General features: G+C 45.0%; 1 protein-coding gene across 2 annotated transcripts; it reads left to right on the top strand.

The window, feature by feature from the left end:
- The first annotated feature begins 3068 nt into the window (after positions 1-3068).
- Positions 3069-14484, top strand: LOC131537165 (5-hydroxytryptamine receptor 3A-like). Of its 2 annotated transcripts, none has more exons than XM_058770455.1 (6): positions 3069-3269; positions 3530-3702; positions 3791-3951; positions 4585-4795; positions 6474-6614; positions 13661-14484. In XM_058770455.1, exons 1-6 carry the CDS (start codon positions 3166-3168, stop codon positions 13909-13911), a joined length of 1041 nt encoding a protein of 346 aa, XP_058626438.1. In that variant the 5' UTR covers positions 3069-3165; the 3' UTR covers positions 13912-14484. The 2 variants fall into 2 exon arrangements, with proteins under 2 accessions (XP_058626438.1, XP_058626440.1); XM_058770457.1 differs by having other exon boundaries at positions 3130-3269; positions 3625-3702.
- The last annotated feature ends 3240 nt before the right edge of the window (positions 14485-17724 follow it).

Raw genomic sequence — 17724 nt, 5'->3', positions numbered from 1 at the left:
AAACCTTGGGAGAAACCAGGCTCAGTCGGGGGGCCAGTTCTCCTCCGACCAGATGAACCAGCAGTTCAGTTTCCAACTGCAGCAAAGTCAGATTGTGTAAAGAACTCATCTGGTTCCCAAGGTTTTGTCATGGTGGCCGTCTAGGTGACAAGGTCTTCACTGGGGATCTGTCTCTGGGGCTCATCTATGTGTCCTGATCTCCGCTGACGTTCAGGGCTGTAGAGGTCATCTGTAGGTGCTGATCCAACATCTGATCTGGATACGGACTGGATCGGGTGGCTACGGTGATCTCGGAATAAGAAAGAAACAGACTAATATTAGCGTAGATGCCATTCTTCTTACGATGTAACAAGTACATCGGGTGTTATGGGAAATGTTCCCGGTTCTGATTGACCTAATTAATGCAGCCTAACAATCCTTTAACGGATTTGAATAATAGAAGCGTATTAGTGTATTATGTGTAAACCAGGTTAAAGAGATGGATCTTTAATCTAGATTTAAACTGACAGAGTGTGTCTGCCTCCCGAACAGTGTTAGGCAGATTGTTCCAGAGTTTGGGTGCTAAATAGGAAAAGGATCTGCTGCCCGCAGTGGGATAGAAGTGATGAAGAAGTTCTACCATACTTGTAACAAGGAGTAGAATTTACAGTTTTAGCTATATGGAGTTTACACAAGACTAGATAATAATCTGAGATATCATCACTTTTCTGCAGAATTTCAACACCATTAACATCAATTCCATGTGACAGTATTAAATCTAGAGTATGATTTCGACAATGAGTAGGTCCTGACATGTGTTGTCTAACCCCAATAGAGTTCAGAATGTCTATGAATGCTGATCCTAATGCATCTTTTTCATTATCAACGTGGATATTAAAATCACCAACAATTAAGTTTTTATCTGCAGCCAGAACTAACTCTGATAGAAAATCAGCAAATTCTTTAATAAAGTCTGTATGGTGCCCTGGTGGCCTGTATACAGTAGCCAGTACAAACATCACAGGGGATTTATCATTAACACTTGTTTCTCTAGATGATGTTATATGAAGCACCATTACTTCAAAGGAGTTATACTTAAAGCCTGCCCTCTGAGAAATACTGAGAATATTGCTATAAACTGTGGCAACACCTCCCCGTTTGCCTTTTGACCGCGGCTCAGTTTTATAACAATAATCTTGGGGGGCAGACTCGCTTAAAATAATGTATTCATCTGGTTTTAGCCAGGTTTCTGTCAAACAGAGCACATCTAGGGTATGATCAGTGATCATATCATTTACAAAAAGCGCTTTTGTAGAAAGGGACCTGCTATTCAGTAATCCAAGCTTTATCATTTGTTTCTCTGTATTATATACATTTTTTATTTGTTGAACATCAATTAAATTGTTACTCTTAAATTGGTTTGGACGTTTTTTGTATTTTCTAGTTCGGGGAACAGACACAGTCTCTATAGTGTGATATCTAGGTGAAAGAGTCCCTATGTGCTGAGAGTTAACTGACTTCTGTGACGTGAGGCGGCTAGCAGACGGTTGGTTTAGCCAGTCTGTCTGCTTCCTGACCTGGGCTCCAGTTAGTCAAGTACGAACTCTAAGACTATGTGCCATATTTCTAGAGAGAAGAGCGGCACCACCCCAGGAGGAATGAACACCATCTCTTTTCAACAGGTCAGGTCTGCACTAAAAACTCGTCCAATTGTCTATAAAACCTATGTTATTCTGCGGGCTCCACTTAGACATCCAGCCATTGAGTGACGACAGTCTGCTATGAATCTCATCGCCACGGTAAGCAGGGAGCGGACCAGAGCATATTACAGTGTCTGACATCGTATTTCGTTCACACACCTCTTTAGCGTTATTTTTAGTGATCTCCGACTGGCGAAGTCGAACATCATTAGCGCCGATGTGAATAACAATCTTACTGAATTTACGTTTAGCATTAGTCAGCACTTTTAAATTTGCCAAGATGTCAGGCGCTCTGGCTCCTGGTAAACAATGGACTATGGTGGCTGGTGTCTCTATTTTCACATTCCGTACAATAGAATCGCCAATAACTAGAGCACTTTCATCAGGTTTCTCAGTGGGTGCTTCACTGAGTGGGGAGAACCTGTTTGATGTTCTGATCGGAACGGAAGAGTGGTGTTTTGACCAGCGACTATGCCACCTCACAGTCACCCAGTTGCCCTGCTGCACGGGCTCTGTAACCAGAACCGAACAATGTACAGGACTCCCTGAGCTAGTCGCATCCAAAGCAGTATCTACAGCCCTCACATTCTTACTATCCTCAACTAAAGTTTGGATGCGTGTCTCTAGTTCTAAAATCTTCTCTGTCAGCCTAACTATGTCCCTGCATTTATCACATGTGAATCCCTCGTTGCCGACAGAGAGAGATAATCTATACATGTGGCAAGCGGTGCAAACAACAATAGCAGGAGAAGAAGTCATTACTCACCGTGATTGATGAATGATTCACTTACCACTGTTGTTTGATGAACTTGTGAAAAACAGAGCGAGAGAGTTCTACTCAGAGACAGGGTCAACCCAGCGGTTAGATAGAAAAAAATAACCCAGCGTTAAAATAACCCAATAAAATGACCCGACAAGCTGAATCCAGCACCTGGGTAAAAATATTAAAAATAACCCAATAAAATGACCCAACAGGCTGAACCCAGCATTTGGGTTAAAAAAAAATAGCCAAATAATATTTTTCCAGTTTATCGCTGTGAAGCTGCTTTGACACAATCTGTATTGTATATTACTATAGAAATAAAGTGACTTGACTTAACTCTACTCAAGGTTCTGTTTAGAGGAGTGTCATTGCAGGACTGTGCTGCTGGAAGTTTGGCTTCTCCTATGCATTTGTGAGATACTATCAGGTTTATTCACACCACTGTCTTTTATACCCTTACCTGGGCACTATATGCCCTAGTGTCAGGAATCAGACCTCTGTGGCTCTCTCCGATGGCCACCGGAGTGCACCCTCACCTGAGTATTGACTTTCTCAGACTCCATTTCCCATATGCCCCGTACTGAGACCAATCACCTGCACAGGTGTCTTCCATCTGCTGCTCTACTTAAGCAGCGTTTTCATGCACACTCACTGTGAAGTCTTGTTTTGCCTTGGCTGACACTTTCTAAGTGTTTCCGCTGTATTCCAGTGATTATTCTGTGTATGACCTTGGACTGTTTGACCACTGTTGATTCTCTGCCGCCTGTCCTTGTGATCTTGCCCTCTGGAACTCTGATTGTTTTGCTGCTTGCCCTGACTCCTGCACGGTATTGTTTCTGTCTCTGTTTTGCCTCTGATATACCTGACGCTGTCGTTTGACCATTGTCTGTTTGACCCTGATCAAGGTTATTAAAGTGAATCTGCAAATGGATCCACACGCTTCTGATCCTTCATTACAGCTAGGGCATGACTACAACAAAATAAATCATAATTTTTACAAACACAAAAATCTTAACTTTTTAATCTTGCATCTCTGATTTGAATACCCATCGTCTCCTGTCATCAGTACTTTGTTTTGTCCATTTAGCATCAAGACAGAGTTTGGAACAAAGGAGTCTCCATATGTGCAGTTGATCAGTTATGGCTTTACAGTCTCATCTGATGTTTTAACTCTTACCACAGCCTGTAAGATGGACCTGTACAGGTTTCCTTTCGACATCCAAAGATGCAATCTAACGCTTCAGTCTTCAGCACATTCAGGTACATATGAAATCCATAATCCAGTGTAGACAAACATACATAATAATCAATAGCATGCTTACTTGAAATGTAATGTCTGTTCCCACAGTTCAGGAGCTTACAATAAACACATTGTATGGTTCCGAATGGTTAACTCTCGAGTCGAAGCAGACCTTTCAGGCCCAGGGAGAGTGGGAACTCCTCAGTATAAATATGATAAACTGTAATGCCACTTTCATATGGGCTGTCAAGAATCAGCTGATATATCAGGTACAGAGCACAGGTTATGTAGTGTGAAACAATAAATATTCAGTAAAAATGATCAAACCAACTAGCAAAAATACATATATGCCAAAATAAATAATTAAATGGAGAAAAGAAAAGAAAAATCATTATTATTATTGCCATAATCCAACTTTTTTTTTTTTTTTTTAATTCAAAATATTGCTTTAATTTAAATATTCTGGTTTGTATAACATGCACAGCACAATGAGAATGTATGTTTTCCCTTCTGTCTTTTTTTGAAATTTTCCTTTTTCAAACTCAACATGTAAATTTTGTTAATCAGTAGTGCTTAGACACAACATTAGAGAGCACACATAGGTTGAAAGAAAGAATTGAACATGACACGAGGTTTGTGTCTATCAGCATGTAATTATTTAATAATAAACCTTAAATACTTTGAGCATTTGACAAAATCTGTTTGGAATGAACTTTCAGAATAATGATGGTCTCCCTTTCAACCTCTGTATCCTCCTGGTGCGGGAATTAAGTATCTCCTCTTGACTACCACCCACTGATTAACACAGAATTTACACTTGACAATTAAATTGTAAACTTTGCAATATTATTGTGTTGACATTAGGGGGGAAAAATCTGACAGTTTCTGTTTTTACGTGACAGATTACCATCAAGAGGAGACCTCTACTTTATCTCATCAATTTCATGCTACCAATATTTTTCTTTCTCGTGCTGGATGTAACCTCCTTCTTCATAGACGCAAATGAAGCAGACAAACTGAGCTTTAAAGTGACTTTACTGCTGTCTATTTCTGTGATGCTGCTGATTCTTAATATGACACTGCCTTCTACAGCTGATAAAATCCCACTGATTGGTGAGTCTAACTTGAACATGATCATCATGGCTTAATTTGTTACAAATTCAATCCTATAATTGAATTTGAAGCTTAACAACACATCATAGGAAGTAGTATGCATTAAACCTAAAAAAAAAAAAAAAAAGAAGCTGAATATAGGAATCTAATAATAGTTAAATACAATAATAAGTAACAATAAGTTGAATAAAATTAGCCTTTAATGCGAGCTGACAGAAGTAAAATAAGTGATACTGGATCAGAAGCAGTGGTTACTGTGCATCCATAAAATGAAGCAGCTGAAGATACACCTTCAGTTCCTTAAAGCTGGGATCCTAAATCTGGCTTGCAAGATCCACTTTTCTGCAGATTTTAGCTCTAAAAATAATCAAACACACCTGAGAATGCTAATCAATGTCTTCAGGATCATTAGCAAATCACAGGTAGATGAGTTTGAGCAGAGTTGGACCAGGGAACTGGATGAAACAATGACCGATGGAGGAGGAAGACATTCCAGGGTGGGCACTAGGGTGGGTAGGAACTCTAGTAATACCTCTAGTGATCACTTTGGTGGATTCAATTATTTTACACCCTTGGGGACTTATCTGGGTAGCATACCACATGTGCTCAATCTTAAGGATCATGTGTATAGCCCTCAATGGAAACAATCCCCCTGTGTGAGGAGGAGGAGGATTTACACTGCTGGTAGATCAATGGTAGGTCCATTCTTATGACGATTGGGTGCTGTCAAGAAGAACTGAGGCATGGATCTAATTGCAAGCATAATAAAAAAATAAAAAATACGGGAAACACTTAGAAGACCAACCAACGTAATAAACAACTGAAACTGCGGGCTACAAATACACAGACTAAATGAGGAATTAAACAAGGCACAGGCAACCAAGGAAACAGGAACTAAACAGGAAATTAGAAAAGAACAATGAAAAGAAACTGAAATCAAAATAACAGCCTCTGAACAGATTGTGAGAAAAAGGATGTTTAGTCAAATCTCGCCTTTAATTTAAAATGAAATTAATTAACACCCCTGGCTTAAGACAATGCATGTGTTCTATAAATGCAATTGAACTTGACGTGTTGCCATTGGAAATTATAAAATAATAGTTCCAATAAAATAAAATAAAAAATAAATAAACTATGCAGGGGGCTTATTTAGAATATTTTAAACTTGTGTGTCAAAAAGGGTTCATAGAAAAAAGCACATGAATCCACTTCAATTGTTATGTATTATTTGCCGTGCTTGTATTATGAGGACTCTTAGTTTGTATTTGGCTCATTTCCTGTGATGTCCTCATTTTCTGATCATTATCACCAGTGTTTTGTTTCTTTAATTAGTTAATGTGTAAGCCATAATGATTCCTGTGTTTTTAGTCTGGTGTTGAGTTTCATGGATGTTGTGCTTGTGTTTTTAGTTCTTATTCCTTGCAATCCTGAATTTCTGCTTTTTTCCTTTTTTCCTCCTCCTTAAATTTGACTGTATTTGGATCCAAATGTCCCTCATCTCTGAGTACACTGACACACATCAATACTTTACTTTCTAGTCCGTGTCTATGGGCCATAATCACAAACAAGACAAATCAGAATAAATACACTGACACATTAGTATACATCATAGAGGAGTTGTTTCAAGGGCATTTTAGTGCAGCAAAGCTGTTGCAGTCATAGTCTGCTGTCTTCACAGGGGTGTACTGCAGTGTGATTTTCAGTCTCATTGGTATCAGCATTCTGGAGACCATCCTTGTGAATTTTCTGATGGTTAGAGCAGCTGAGAGGAGATCAGTTGCATCAGTGGAAACTACATCTGCTGTTACTGGCCGAGATGGTAAGAATCGACAGCATCTGATTTTGAGGGATATATTTGTATTCTTAGATCTAAAGTGCTACCCTTAACAATTACTGGAGTCAAAGGCTTCATGCATGAATAACAACAACCTTAAGTACAAGTTAGTAAATGTTAGTTAATGTATTCATTTACATATCAGGTTGAACTAAATGGCTATATAGACCTTATGTAAATCCACCCCTCAACTACTGACAACATTTCTCCCGAATTCCAATATATTGGAAACATATTGTCATTTAGAGCAGAAAATGACAACTGGTCAAATTAACAAAAAAGATGCAGTGTTTTCAGACCTCAAATAATGCAAAGAGTTCATATTGATTTGTAAACAATACAATACTAATGTTTTAACTTCGAAAGAGTTCAGCGATCAATATTTGCTGGAATAAGATTTTCAATCACAGCTTTCATGCATCTTGGCATGCTCTCCACCAGTCTTTCATCTTGCTGTTGGGTGACTTTATGTCACTCATCTTTAATGGCTTGTGACCATCCATCTTCCTCTTGATCACAATCCAGAGGTTTACAATGGGGTTCAGGTCTGGAGATAGGGATGAACATGACAGGGTCTTGATCTGGTGGTCCTCCATCCACACCTTGATTGACCTGACTGTGTGGCATGGAGCATTGTCCTGCTGGAAAAAACAATCTTCAGAGCTGGAGAACATTAACCTCAGCATGGCTCTTCTTTGCTTCTCATTTATCAAGGGCTTCAATACTTGCGAGGAGTTCGTAGGCTGCTCTGCGTACACACTCAATACATCAGTAATTATACTCTAACAGAGGTCGCTAACTGCATCATTACTTGGATAAAAAGGATTCTGATTGGTTAAATCATAGAAAAACAGGCAAAATCTTAACAGATGTACATCCTAAGTTCAGTCATGAACCTCTAGATGGCGCAGTTCGATAGGTCTAACTCAATCTGACATAATGACATCATTATCACATGGCACAGCTGATTGTTTTTTTCTTTATCAGCAGCCAATGAGCTTGCTGCTCAACATTCAAACACTTGGCTAGTGCTTATGGTAGCAGTTGCAGAGCACTTCAGAAACCCTTCACCTGTATAGATCTGCTACGAGGTGATTCATGATTCATGCTCTATGGGGGGTATGTTATATGTGTAGCAGCAGCATTTCTTACATGCTCACAGCAGCATGTTGTAGACGTATAGGCAGTAGCAAGTCTATGTACTTGCTCTGCAGCAGCATCGTAGCAGATCTATTCTGCCAAGACCAAATACATTATGTAAATTACCATGCCAATCCCTCCGAGAGTTGTCATGACAGAAATAAATTGCAAAGCATATCTCAGATGACAAGCGATTACAGTTCACATGCAATGTATCGCTCTCAAGACGTATATCTGCCACCCTCTCATGCATCAGGGTGAGGGAAGATGTCCATATGCGTATTTCATCCTGGGTGCTGTTACGAATCACCCTGGAGACAGATTCCAACACACACACACACACACACACACACACACACACACACACACACACACACACACACACACAGAGAGTACGCAACTTCTTCAAGGCTGGGTTGTTCAAACCCACAGTCTAATCAGGAACTTTCCCCAAACATCCGGATATGAAGTACTTTTTCTCAGCTAGAGGTTTCAGACAATATTCTTCATTATTTTCATGTTTAAAGGTGAATAATAAAGTAAATGCTTTAATTGTAAGTTGATCATGTAGATGAGATGCCCTAATGACCTTTGTGACCTAAGCTGTGTGACTCGTGTCCCGGGACCTCATCAGCGTCGCCCTGGAAACGGAGGAGAAACACCTGCACGCCATTAACACGGGCTGGCCGGCCACACCTGAACCTCATTACGAGGCAGACATATAAGCCGCCAAGAGGCGCATTTGGCTGAGACATGACTCCAGTGAAGCATCACTTACTTTTCTCTCCTTATCTCCCCAGAGAGCAGCGTTTAGCCGGCCAGCCCGAAGCACCTGCACCGTACGGACACCGGACACTGGGCACTAACGCACTCGGAGCACTGAAAAGAAGTTGATCCTGAATTCTACGGCACGCCACTCATTTCACTCAATAAACGCACCCTTCGGGGCATTTATTGCACTCATTCTGTCGTGTGATTCTTCCGGCGTTACACTGGTGGAGAATGCGGGCATAACACCGGAAGAATCACCGACAAGCACTTTTATTCCCCCGCCGATAACGCACCCCTCTCTCTTTTCTTTGTGGATTCACGTTCAGGTGGCATCGACTCCCCAGCCACGGAAGAGCTGCTGAAGCATCTGACGGAGGTGAGCATTCGCCAACAGCAGATCGTGGAGCATATGGCTGCCCGTCAGGGAGAGGTAGAGCGCGAAATCGCCGCCCTCCGGACCGCCTCCGCCCAGCGGGTTCCGCTGCCCGACCCCCGCGACCGAGCGCCAGCATTAATACCGAAGATGACGGCCCACGACGTGGAGAGTTTCCTGCTCATGTTCGAGACCACCGCGAGTCAAGAAGGCTGGTCGCGGGACGAGTGGGCGCGCTGGCACCACTGTTGCGAGCCCCAACGAGCCTACTTCGCGATGCCGCCGGAGCTGAGGGATTCGTATGAGGATCTCAAGAAGGAAATCTTGTCCCGGGTAGGACTCTCCCCCATCGCGGCCGCCCAGCTGGTGCACGAATGGGAGTATTCCGGCCGGTTGCCAGCCCGCGCCCAAGCTGCCGATCCGTCTCGTCTCGCGCGCTGTTGGCAGGAGACCCCAGCGCCGCCCAAGTGGCTGATCGGATAGTCGTGGACCGTTTGCTTCGGGCGCTTCCGTGCCCCATCCGTCAGGCCGCCGGCATGCGGAACCCGCTCACCGTGGGAGAGTTGGTGGACACCATCGAACTGGCGGAGGCGGCCCAGCGTCGTGAGGCTGGGGAGCGAGCGCCGCCGATTCCCCGAAGGGTGCCCCAGGAGCGACGCTCGCCGGAGGGTACCTTCAGGCCAGTAGGCAGGCCGGCGGCTCCCGTGCCCCAGGATGAACCAATGCCCACGGAGCCTCCCACCACACCACGCCGGGCATGGCTGGCGGGTTGTATACTACATCAAGAGCCCCCCCTTGCAGCCCCGAAGGTAGCGTGGAGGTCAATGGGCGTCCCTGCCGGGCATGGCTGGCGGGTTGTATACTACATCAAGAGCCCCCCCTTGCAGCACCGAAGGTAGACGTGGAGGTCAATGGGCGTCCCTATCGGGCCCTCCTGGACTCCGGCAGCGCGGTCAGCCTGGTCCAGTCGTCGATGGTTTCCCCACGGCCAGGATCCAGGGCCATTCTCCCGATCACCTGCGTCCACGGTGACACGCGCCAAGTCCCTGCGCAGCGTCACCATTGCCGCCGCCCCAGGCGCTTGGCCCGTAGAAGTGGGCCTGATGAAGGATCTCCCCGTCCCGGTACTCCTGGGGAGAAACTGGCCAGGCTTTGACCGCCTGCTCACCATGGCCACCCAACCCCCCAGCCCCGCCGGGAGCCGCCGAACCCGGAGATACAGCCGACGTCCCCGACGACGCCCCTCGAGACGGTGAGTCCCCCTCCCAATCTGCTGATCTGTTTCAACAGGTTAGAGGAGGCGGGACTTTCGCCAAGGAACAACTTGGGGACGATCGGCTGAAACACTGCTGGACTCAAGTGAGGGTGACCGAAGGGAAGGATGTCCAACCCCCTCCACACCCGGTCCCCCACTTCATAGTCCAGAATGGCCTGCTCTACTGTGTCGCTCCGCGAAGGGGGGAGGAGAAACAGCTGCTGGTTGTACCCCGGACCAAGACGGAAACGGTGATGGAGCTTGCGCACACCCATCCAATGGCCTGCCATCTAGGAGCCCATAACACCATCCAAAGGATCCGGGACCGCTTCCACTGGCCCGGCTTGGATGCGGATGTGAAGCGATTCTGCCGCGCCTGCCCCACGTGCCAGCGGACCTCACCCAGCACCCCTCCCCCCAGCCCGTTGATTCCTTTACCCATCATCGAGGTACCCTTCGAGCGGATAGGCATGGATCTGGTGGGCCCGCTGCCGAAGTCCGCCCGGGGTCACGAACACATCCTGGTCATCGTGGATTATGCCACCCGCTACCCTGAAGCCATCCCCCTGCGGAAAGCCACGTCAAAGGCCATCGCCCAGGAGTTATTCCTGCTGTGTAGCCGGGTCGGCATCCCAGCGGAGATACTGACCGACCAAGGTGCGCCGTTCATGTCCCGGACCATGGCAGACCTCTGTCGCCTCCTGCAGGTCAAACAGCTCCGCACCTCCGTGTATCATCCGCAGACCGATGGGCTGGTGGAACGGTTCAACCAGACCCTGAAGCGGATGCTCCGTCGAGTGGCCGCGGAGGATAAACGCGACTGGGACCGGATGCTCCCGTATGTCCTGTTTGGGATCTGGGAGGTGCCCCAAGCTTCCACCGGCTTCACCCCCTTTGAGCTCCTGTTCGGACGTCAGCCCCGCGGATTACTCGACGTCGCCAAAGAGGCCTGGGAGCAACAGCCGGCCACCCATCGGTCCACGTCCTGGAAATGAGGGAAAGGATCGACAGAGTTATGCCCATCGTTCGGGAGCACCTCACGCGCGCGTGCCCAACAACGCCACTATGACCGGGCAGCCCAACCACGGGAGTTCCAACCTGGAGACCTCGTCCTGGTCCTAGTCCCCACCGCGGCCTGCAAATTCCTGGCGAAGTGGCAGGGGCCATACACGGTGACGGAGAAGGTGGGGCCCGTCACCTACAAGATACGCCAACCCGGACGACGGAAGGAGGATCAGATCTACCACATAAATCTCCTGAAACGGTGGGTCGGGACTAGGACCCAGTTCGCCGCCCTGGCCATCTCCTCTCCCGTGGTTGTAGATGTCAACCCCCACCTCTCGGCTGCCCAAAAGAACGAGTTGCAACACCTGGTCGGTCAGTTCCCCGATGTGTTCTCCCCACTCCCCGGGTGGACCCATGTCATCCACCATGACGTCCGGACACCACCAGGAACCATCGTTTGGCAGCGGCCCTACCGAGTGCCAGAGGCCCGGCGACACGCCATCGAAGAGGAAGTGCAGGAGATGTTGAAGTTGGGGGTAATCGAGCCCTCGCGCAGCCCATGGTCCAGCCCCATCGTCATGGTCCCAAAACCGGACGGCACCCTCCCCTTTTGCAATGACTTCCGCCGCTTGAACGAGGTCTCCGAATTCGACGGATACCCCATGCCGCAGGTAGACGAGCTGTTGGATCGGCTGGGGAGAGCCCGATATATATCTACTCTGGACCTCACGAAGGGCTATTGGCAGGTGCCCCTGTCCGAGGATGCGAAGCCGAAGACCGCCTTCTCAACCCCCAGTGGGCACTGGCAATATCGGGTTCTCCCTTTGGCTTGCACGGGCTCCCGCCACCTTCCAGCGACTCATGGACATCCTGCTGAGGCCCCACCAGCCCCTCGCGCGGCCTACCTGGATGATGTCGTCATCCATTCGGAGACCTGGGAGGACCACCTAGAGCGGCTGCGGAGGGTGCTCGTGGAGCTGCGCAGGGCCGGGCTGACCGCCAATCCCCGAAAATGTCACCTGGCCCTCGACGAAGCAAGGTACCTGGGGTTCCGGGTGGGCCGAGGACTCATAAAACCCCAGGAGAACAAGGTGGCAGCTATTCTCTCGGCCCCACGGCCCACCTCCAAAACCCAGGTACGGGCCTTTTTGAGATTGGCGGGTTACTATCGTTGTTTTATCCCTGACTTCTCCTCCTTAGCCGCTCCCCTGACAGACCTGACCAGGAAGGGGCAACCGGAGAAGATTTCCTGGGGACCCGCCGAGGCCGAAGCATTTCAGAGGGTGAAGGAGGCTCTCACCGCCGAGCCGGTGCTCCGAGCCCCGGACTTCAACTGCCCCTTCCTGCTGCAAACGGACACCTCCAACACTGGGTTGGGAGCCGTCCTCTCCCAGGTTCAGGACGGTGAGGAACACCCGGTGCTCTACATCAGCCGGAAGCTGACCCCCATGGAACAACGCTACGCCGCTGTAGAGAAGGAAGTGTTGGCCGTCAAGTGGGCAGTCCTGGAGCTCAGGTATTACCTCCTCGGTAGAAAATTTACATTGTTTACAGACCATGCCCCCCTACAATGGATGGCGAGGGCCAAGGAGACCAACGCAAGGGTCACCCGCTGGTTCCTGGCGCTCCAGGACTTCCACTTCGTCGTGAAACACCGGGCGGGGACCAGTTTCCCCTCTCGCCCACAGGAACAGGACGACGCTTAGGGGGAGTGTGACGCGTGTCCCGGGACCTCATCAGCGTCGCCCTGGAAACGGAGGAGAAACACCTGCACGCCATTAACACGGGCTGGCCGGCCACACCTGAACCTCATTACGAGGCAGACATATAAGCCGCCAAGAGGCGCATTTGGCTGAGACATGACTCCAGTGAAGCATCACTTACTTTTCTCTCCTTATCTCCCCAGAGAGCAGCGTTTAGCCGGCCAGCCCGAAACACCTGCACCGCACGGACGCCGGACACTGGGCACTAACGCACTCGGAGCACTGAAAAGAAGTTGATCCTGGAGCACGAAGACACAGCACCTGAATTCTACGGCACGCCACTCATTTCACTCAATAAACGCACCCTTCGGGGCATTTATTGCACTCATTCTGTCGTGTGATTCTTCCGCCCGTTACAGCTGTCATAGTAATATATGTTTTAAATTGTTGGGTGCTTTTCTCAAACCAAGGAGAGAGCACATTCCAGTGTGAAAACATGTAATTCTATACTATTCAAGTGTCACATAGGGAAGTTCTTCAAATCATTTAATATTTCAAAGAATAATATTAATTAACAACTTAATAAACCATTCGAAAATATATATATTGAAGCTGCAATGGATTCTAGAATCCATTCTAGAATCTTCAAAAGTCACATGAAATTCAGTTGTTTTTTCTATAATAGTCTCAGCAAAGATTTCCTATCAAGGAACTGTATATAAGATTACACAAAACAAGAAATATAGCATTTGTCAAGAACCATGTTTTGTATTTCCTCTTATAGACAGTGTCAGAGACCTGCAGTGCCCTCCAGACTCAGTCAGAGATCAGAATGAAGAACAGTCTTCTACACTTGGCCTTCTAAAGCAGATCCTCTCTGAGTGTCGGGCTGCAACTCAACAAAACCAACGAGAGAAGACATCTCTGTGCTGGACCAGAGTGGCAAGAATCATAAATGTGAACTTCTTGATTCTTTACATAATCACCATTATTGTGTTTCTGTGTGTGCTTGGGAAGGTTTGGGGACTATATTGACGTCTTACATAATATGACAAACAATGCCAACTTTTGTGAGTTTATAATTGTTAAGAACAGGGGTTCACAACTCTTTACTGCAGAGTTTAGCTCCAAGCCTAAACAAACTTACTTACCTGTAACTTTGTAGTAAACCTTAAAGCCTGCGATTAACCTTTTCAAGTATACTTGAACAGGCGAGTGTTAAACTCTGCAGGAAAGACTTTGAGGATCAGAACTAAGAACTCCTGGTTTAGACTATTAAAAGAATAGAGATTTGTGGTGACAGCTCTAAGGATCTAATTTGAGAATTTAAATAGCAAGATGTGTTTCTTCTAGCTTCTATAGAGCAAATATTTGTCTTGTTTCAAGTTGCTATTTCTTTATTCATTACTTAATTGAAAGCAAAGTTAGCATACTATCACATATCCCCTCTCAGTTGATTAATCCGAATCTTGTTTAATCTGGGTATGCTGGTTCCAAATTACCTGTGAATAATTAGTTCAATCAACCCCCTATATGCAGTGCATATCTACTTGGCTGTTGTGCAATGTTATTTTTGTTGTGTTATTTTTTTAATCTGATCATTTTTCTTCTCCCTTTCTCCATGCGAAACGTCTGTGCACTGTTTAAAAAATACAAATAAAAATCAAGTGCATGGCAACACAGGGTGCCAAATTATTAAAGGAAATAATGGTTAAATATATACAGGTGCTGGTCATATAATTAGAATATCATCAAAAAGTTGATTTATTTCACTAATTCCATTCAAAAAGTGAAACTTGTATATTATATTCATTCATTACACACAGACTGATACATTTCAAATGTTTATTTCTTTTAATTTTGATGATTAGAGCTTACAGCTCATGAAAGTCAAAAATCAGTATCTCAAAATATTAGAATATTTACATTTGAGTTTCAACAAATGACCATCCCTACAGTATAAATTCTGGGTATCTCTTGTTCTTTGAAACCACAATAATGGGGAAGACTGCTGACTTGGCAATGATCCAGAAGACGAACATTGAGTCACAGAAGGTCATTACTGAAAGGTGTGGCTGTTTACAGAGTGCTGTATCAAAGCATATTAAATGCAAAGTTGACTGGAAGGAAGAATTTGGGTAGGAAAAGGTGCACAAGCAACAGGGATGACCGCAAGCTTGAGAATACAGTCAGGCAAAGCCGATTCAAACACTTGGGAGAGCTTCACAAGGAGTGAACTGAAGCTGGAGTCAGTGCATCAAGAGTCACCACGCTCAGACGTCTTCAGGAAAAGGGCTACCAATCCACTTCTGAACCAGAGACAACGTCAGAAGAGTCTTACCTGGGCTGTGGAGAAAAAGAACTGGACTGTTGCTCAGTGGTCTAAAGTCCTCTTTTCAGATGAAAGTAAATTTTACATTTCATTTGGAAATCAAGGTCCCAGAGTCTGAAGGAAGAGTGGAGAGGCACAGAATCCATGTTGCTTGAAGTCCAGTGTGAAGTTTCCACAGTCAGTGATGATTTGGGCTGCCATGTCATCTGCTGGTGTTGGTCCACTGTGTTTTCTGAAGTCCACAGTCAAAGCAGCCATCTACCAGGAAATTTTAGAGCACATCATTCTTCCTTCTGTTGACAAGCTTTATGGAGATGCTGATTTCATTTTCCAGCAAGACTTGGCACCTGCCCACACTGCCAAAGGTACCAAAAGCTGGTTCAATGACCATAGTGTTACTGTGCTTGATTGGCCAGCAAACTCGCCTGACCTGAACCCCATAGAGAATTTGTGGGGTATTGTCAAGAGGAAGATGAGAGACACCAGACCCAACAATGCTCATCTGAAGGCCATTATCAGAGCAACCTGGGCTCTCATAACACCTGAGCAGTGCCACAGACTGATCGACTCCATGCCACGCCGCATTGCTGCAGTAATTCAGGCAAAAGGAGCCCCAACTAAGTATTGAGTGCTGTACATGCTCATACTTTTCAGTTGGCCAAGATTTCTAAAAATCCTTTCTTTGTATTGGTCTTAAGTAATATTCTAATATTTTGAGATACTGATTTTTGACTTTCATGAGCTGTAAGCTCTAATCATCAAAATTAAAAGAAATAAACATTTGAAATATATCAGTCTGTGTGTAATGAATGAATATAATATACAAGTTTCACTTTTTGAATGGAATTAGTGAAATAAATCAACTTTTTGATGATCTTCTAATTATATGACCAGCACCTGTATGTATGTATATATATATATATATATATTTTTTTTTTTTTTTTAAAGCGGTCAATGACTGGCAGAAGCGGCTGCCAAATAAAAACTGTAAAATTAATGTTAAATATGCAAATTTATATTAAAATGTTCTTAGATGTTTTACAAAAACAAACAAACAAAAAACTGTTAGTTTGCAGGTATTTCCTGGAAAATTATTGTGAAAAATTCTTGCATGCATGAGCTAATGTAACTATCACTGTATCAACAACTACATCAGCATCTTCACTTATTATAATCCAGTCTGACTTTATTTCTTTCATACAAAACGTCTTATTGAGAATTAACAGAGGTTTAGATGTTGATGTTGTATTGAAAATAATAAAGTTTGAAGTTGCTGTTGTGGAGATAATGCTGTTGTGTTTGCTTTATTTGGGCTCTTTTTTTACAAATTAGTTTTTGTTTGGCTGCTTGGAACCGTGTTTCTAAAGTACTGTAACAGAAGGATTCAGGATAGCAGAGGTCAGCTCAAACAGTTTATTAACCACAATATAGGAAGCAGATAATTGACAATACTGAGAATTGACTGGGATACTGTCCTTGCAGATGGTGGAGAGATCGTGGACACGGGGCAGAGGATAGGGCCTCTTCGATGTTGGTAAGTATCCAGGAAGGAGCACACACACAGGTAAGAGGATCCGAGAAGATGATCGAGGAACACAAGAGACAACAAAGGAGCACAGGCTTGGAGAATTGAGGGAGAAACGCATGGCGTAAGCAGTCCGAAGCTAAGTTTGAGCCCTGAGTGAGAGGTGTGTGCTTATGTGGTGAGGTGATTTCAGATCAGGTGTGGGTGATTAGTACCAAAGTCCCTTTCAAGGAAAGTCTGTTCACTCTGCGGCCATATTTGCAATACCTCCGGGCAGCTCAAACAAGACCAAGCCCTATCTAAATGAATGGGGGAATCCTGGAATCTCAAAAACTGCTCGCTGATCTCGCGATTAAATTACATATTTTAAATCCGCAACAAAATCTGAAATGAACTGCCCCATGAATGTTGTTTCTTATAATAATAATAATAGCTCTACAATGTTACTGCATAAAATTCTGTCCTGGGGCCCGTTCTTCGTACGTCGCTTATTACATCTGAGATTATTTGAAAGATGCCAGATCTTCTAATCCTGATGACTGATCTCTGGCTAATTTGGTTCTTCAAACGAATTTGCGTATTAGATTAAAATATCTGGATTAAGTTGTCTAAGATTACTGCGCGTTCTCGTGTTCCCTGAAAAGGGCAGATGTATCGATCCTTGACCACGATCAGCAATGTAGCGATTGGCTGGCGGCCAGACAGCAACGTAATGACATCATATCATTAAAAAAGACACCTGACGAAAAACTTTAAAAAAAAACGAGTATTATTTATACTCATGATTTCTAGTATTTGTACAGGCTTCACATTTTTGTGTCAATGTTGTAATTAGCGATTCATTTAATTTTATCTTTGAGGCAAATTTCTTATGTGACAGCATTAATTAAAGCTGTTATTAATTAAAGATCCAGTTATCTGCATCTCTGCGCTCCATCAAGCCACTCCCATAATAGCTGTCATCACTCAAATTAACGATTCAGAATTTCTA

The sequence above is a fragment of the Onychostoma macrolepis genome, chromosome 03 (genome assembly GCF_012432095.1).
Source record: "Onychostoma macrolepis isolate SWU-2019 chromosome 03, ASM1243209v1, whole genome shotgun sequence".
Lineage (NCBI taxonomy): Eukaryota > Metazoa > Chordata > Actinopteri > Cypriniformes > Cyprinidae > Onychostoma > Onychostoma macrolepis.
Note: the sequence above shows the minus strand (reverse complement) of the source record. Positions and strands in the feature narration are given on the sequence as shown.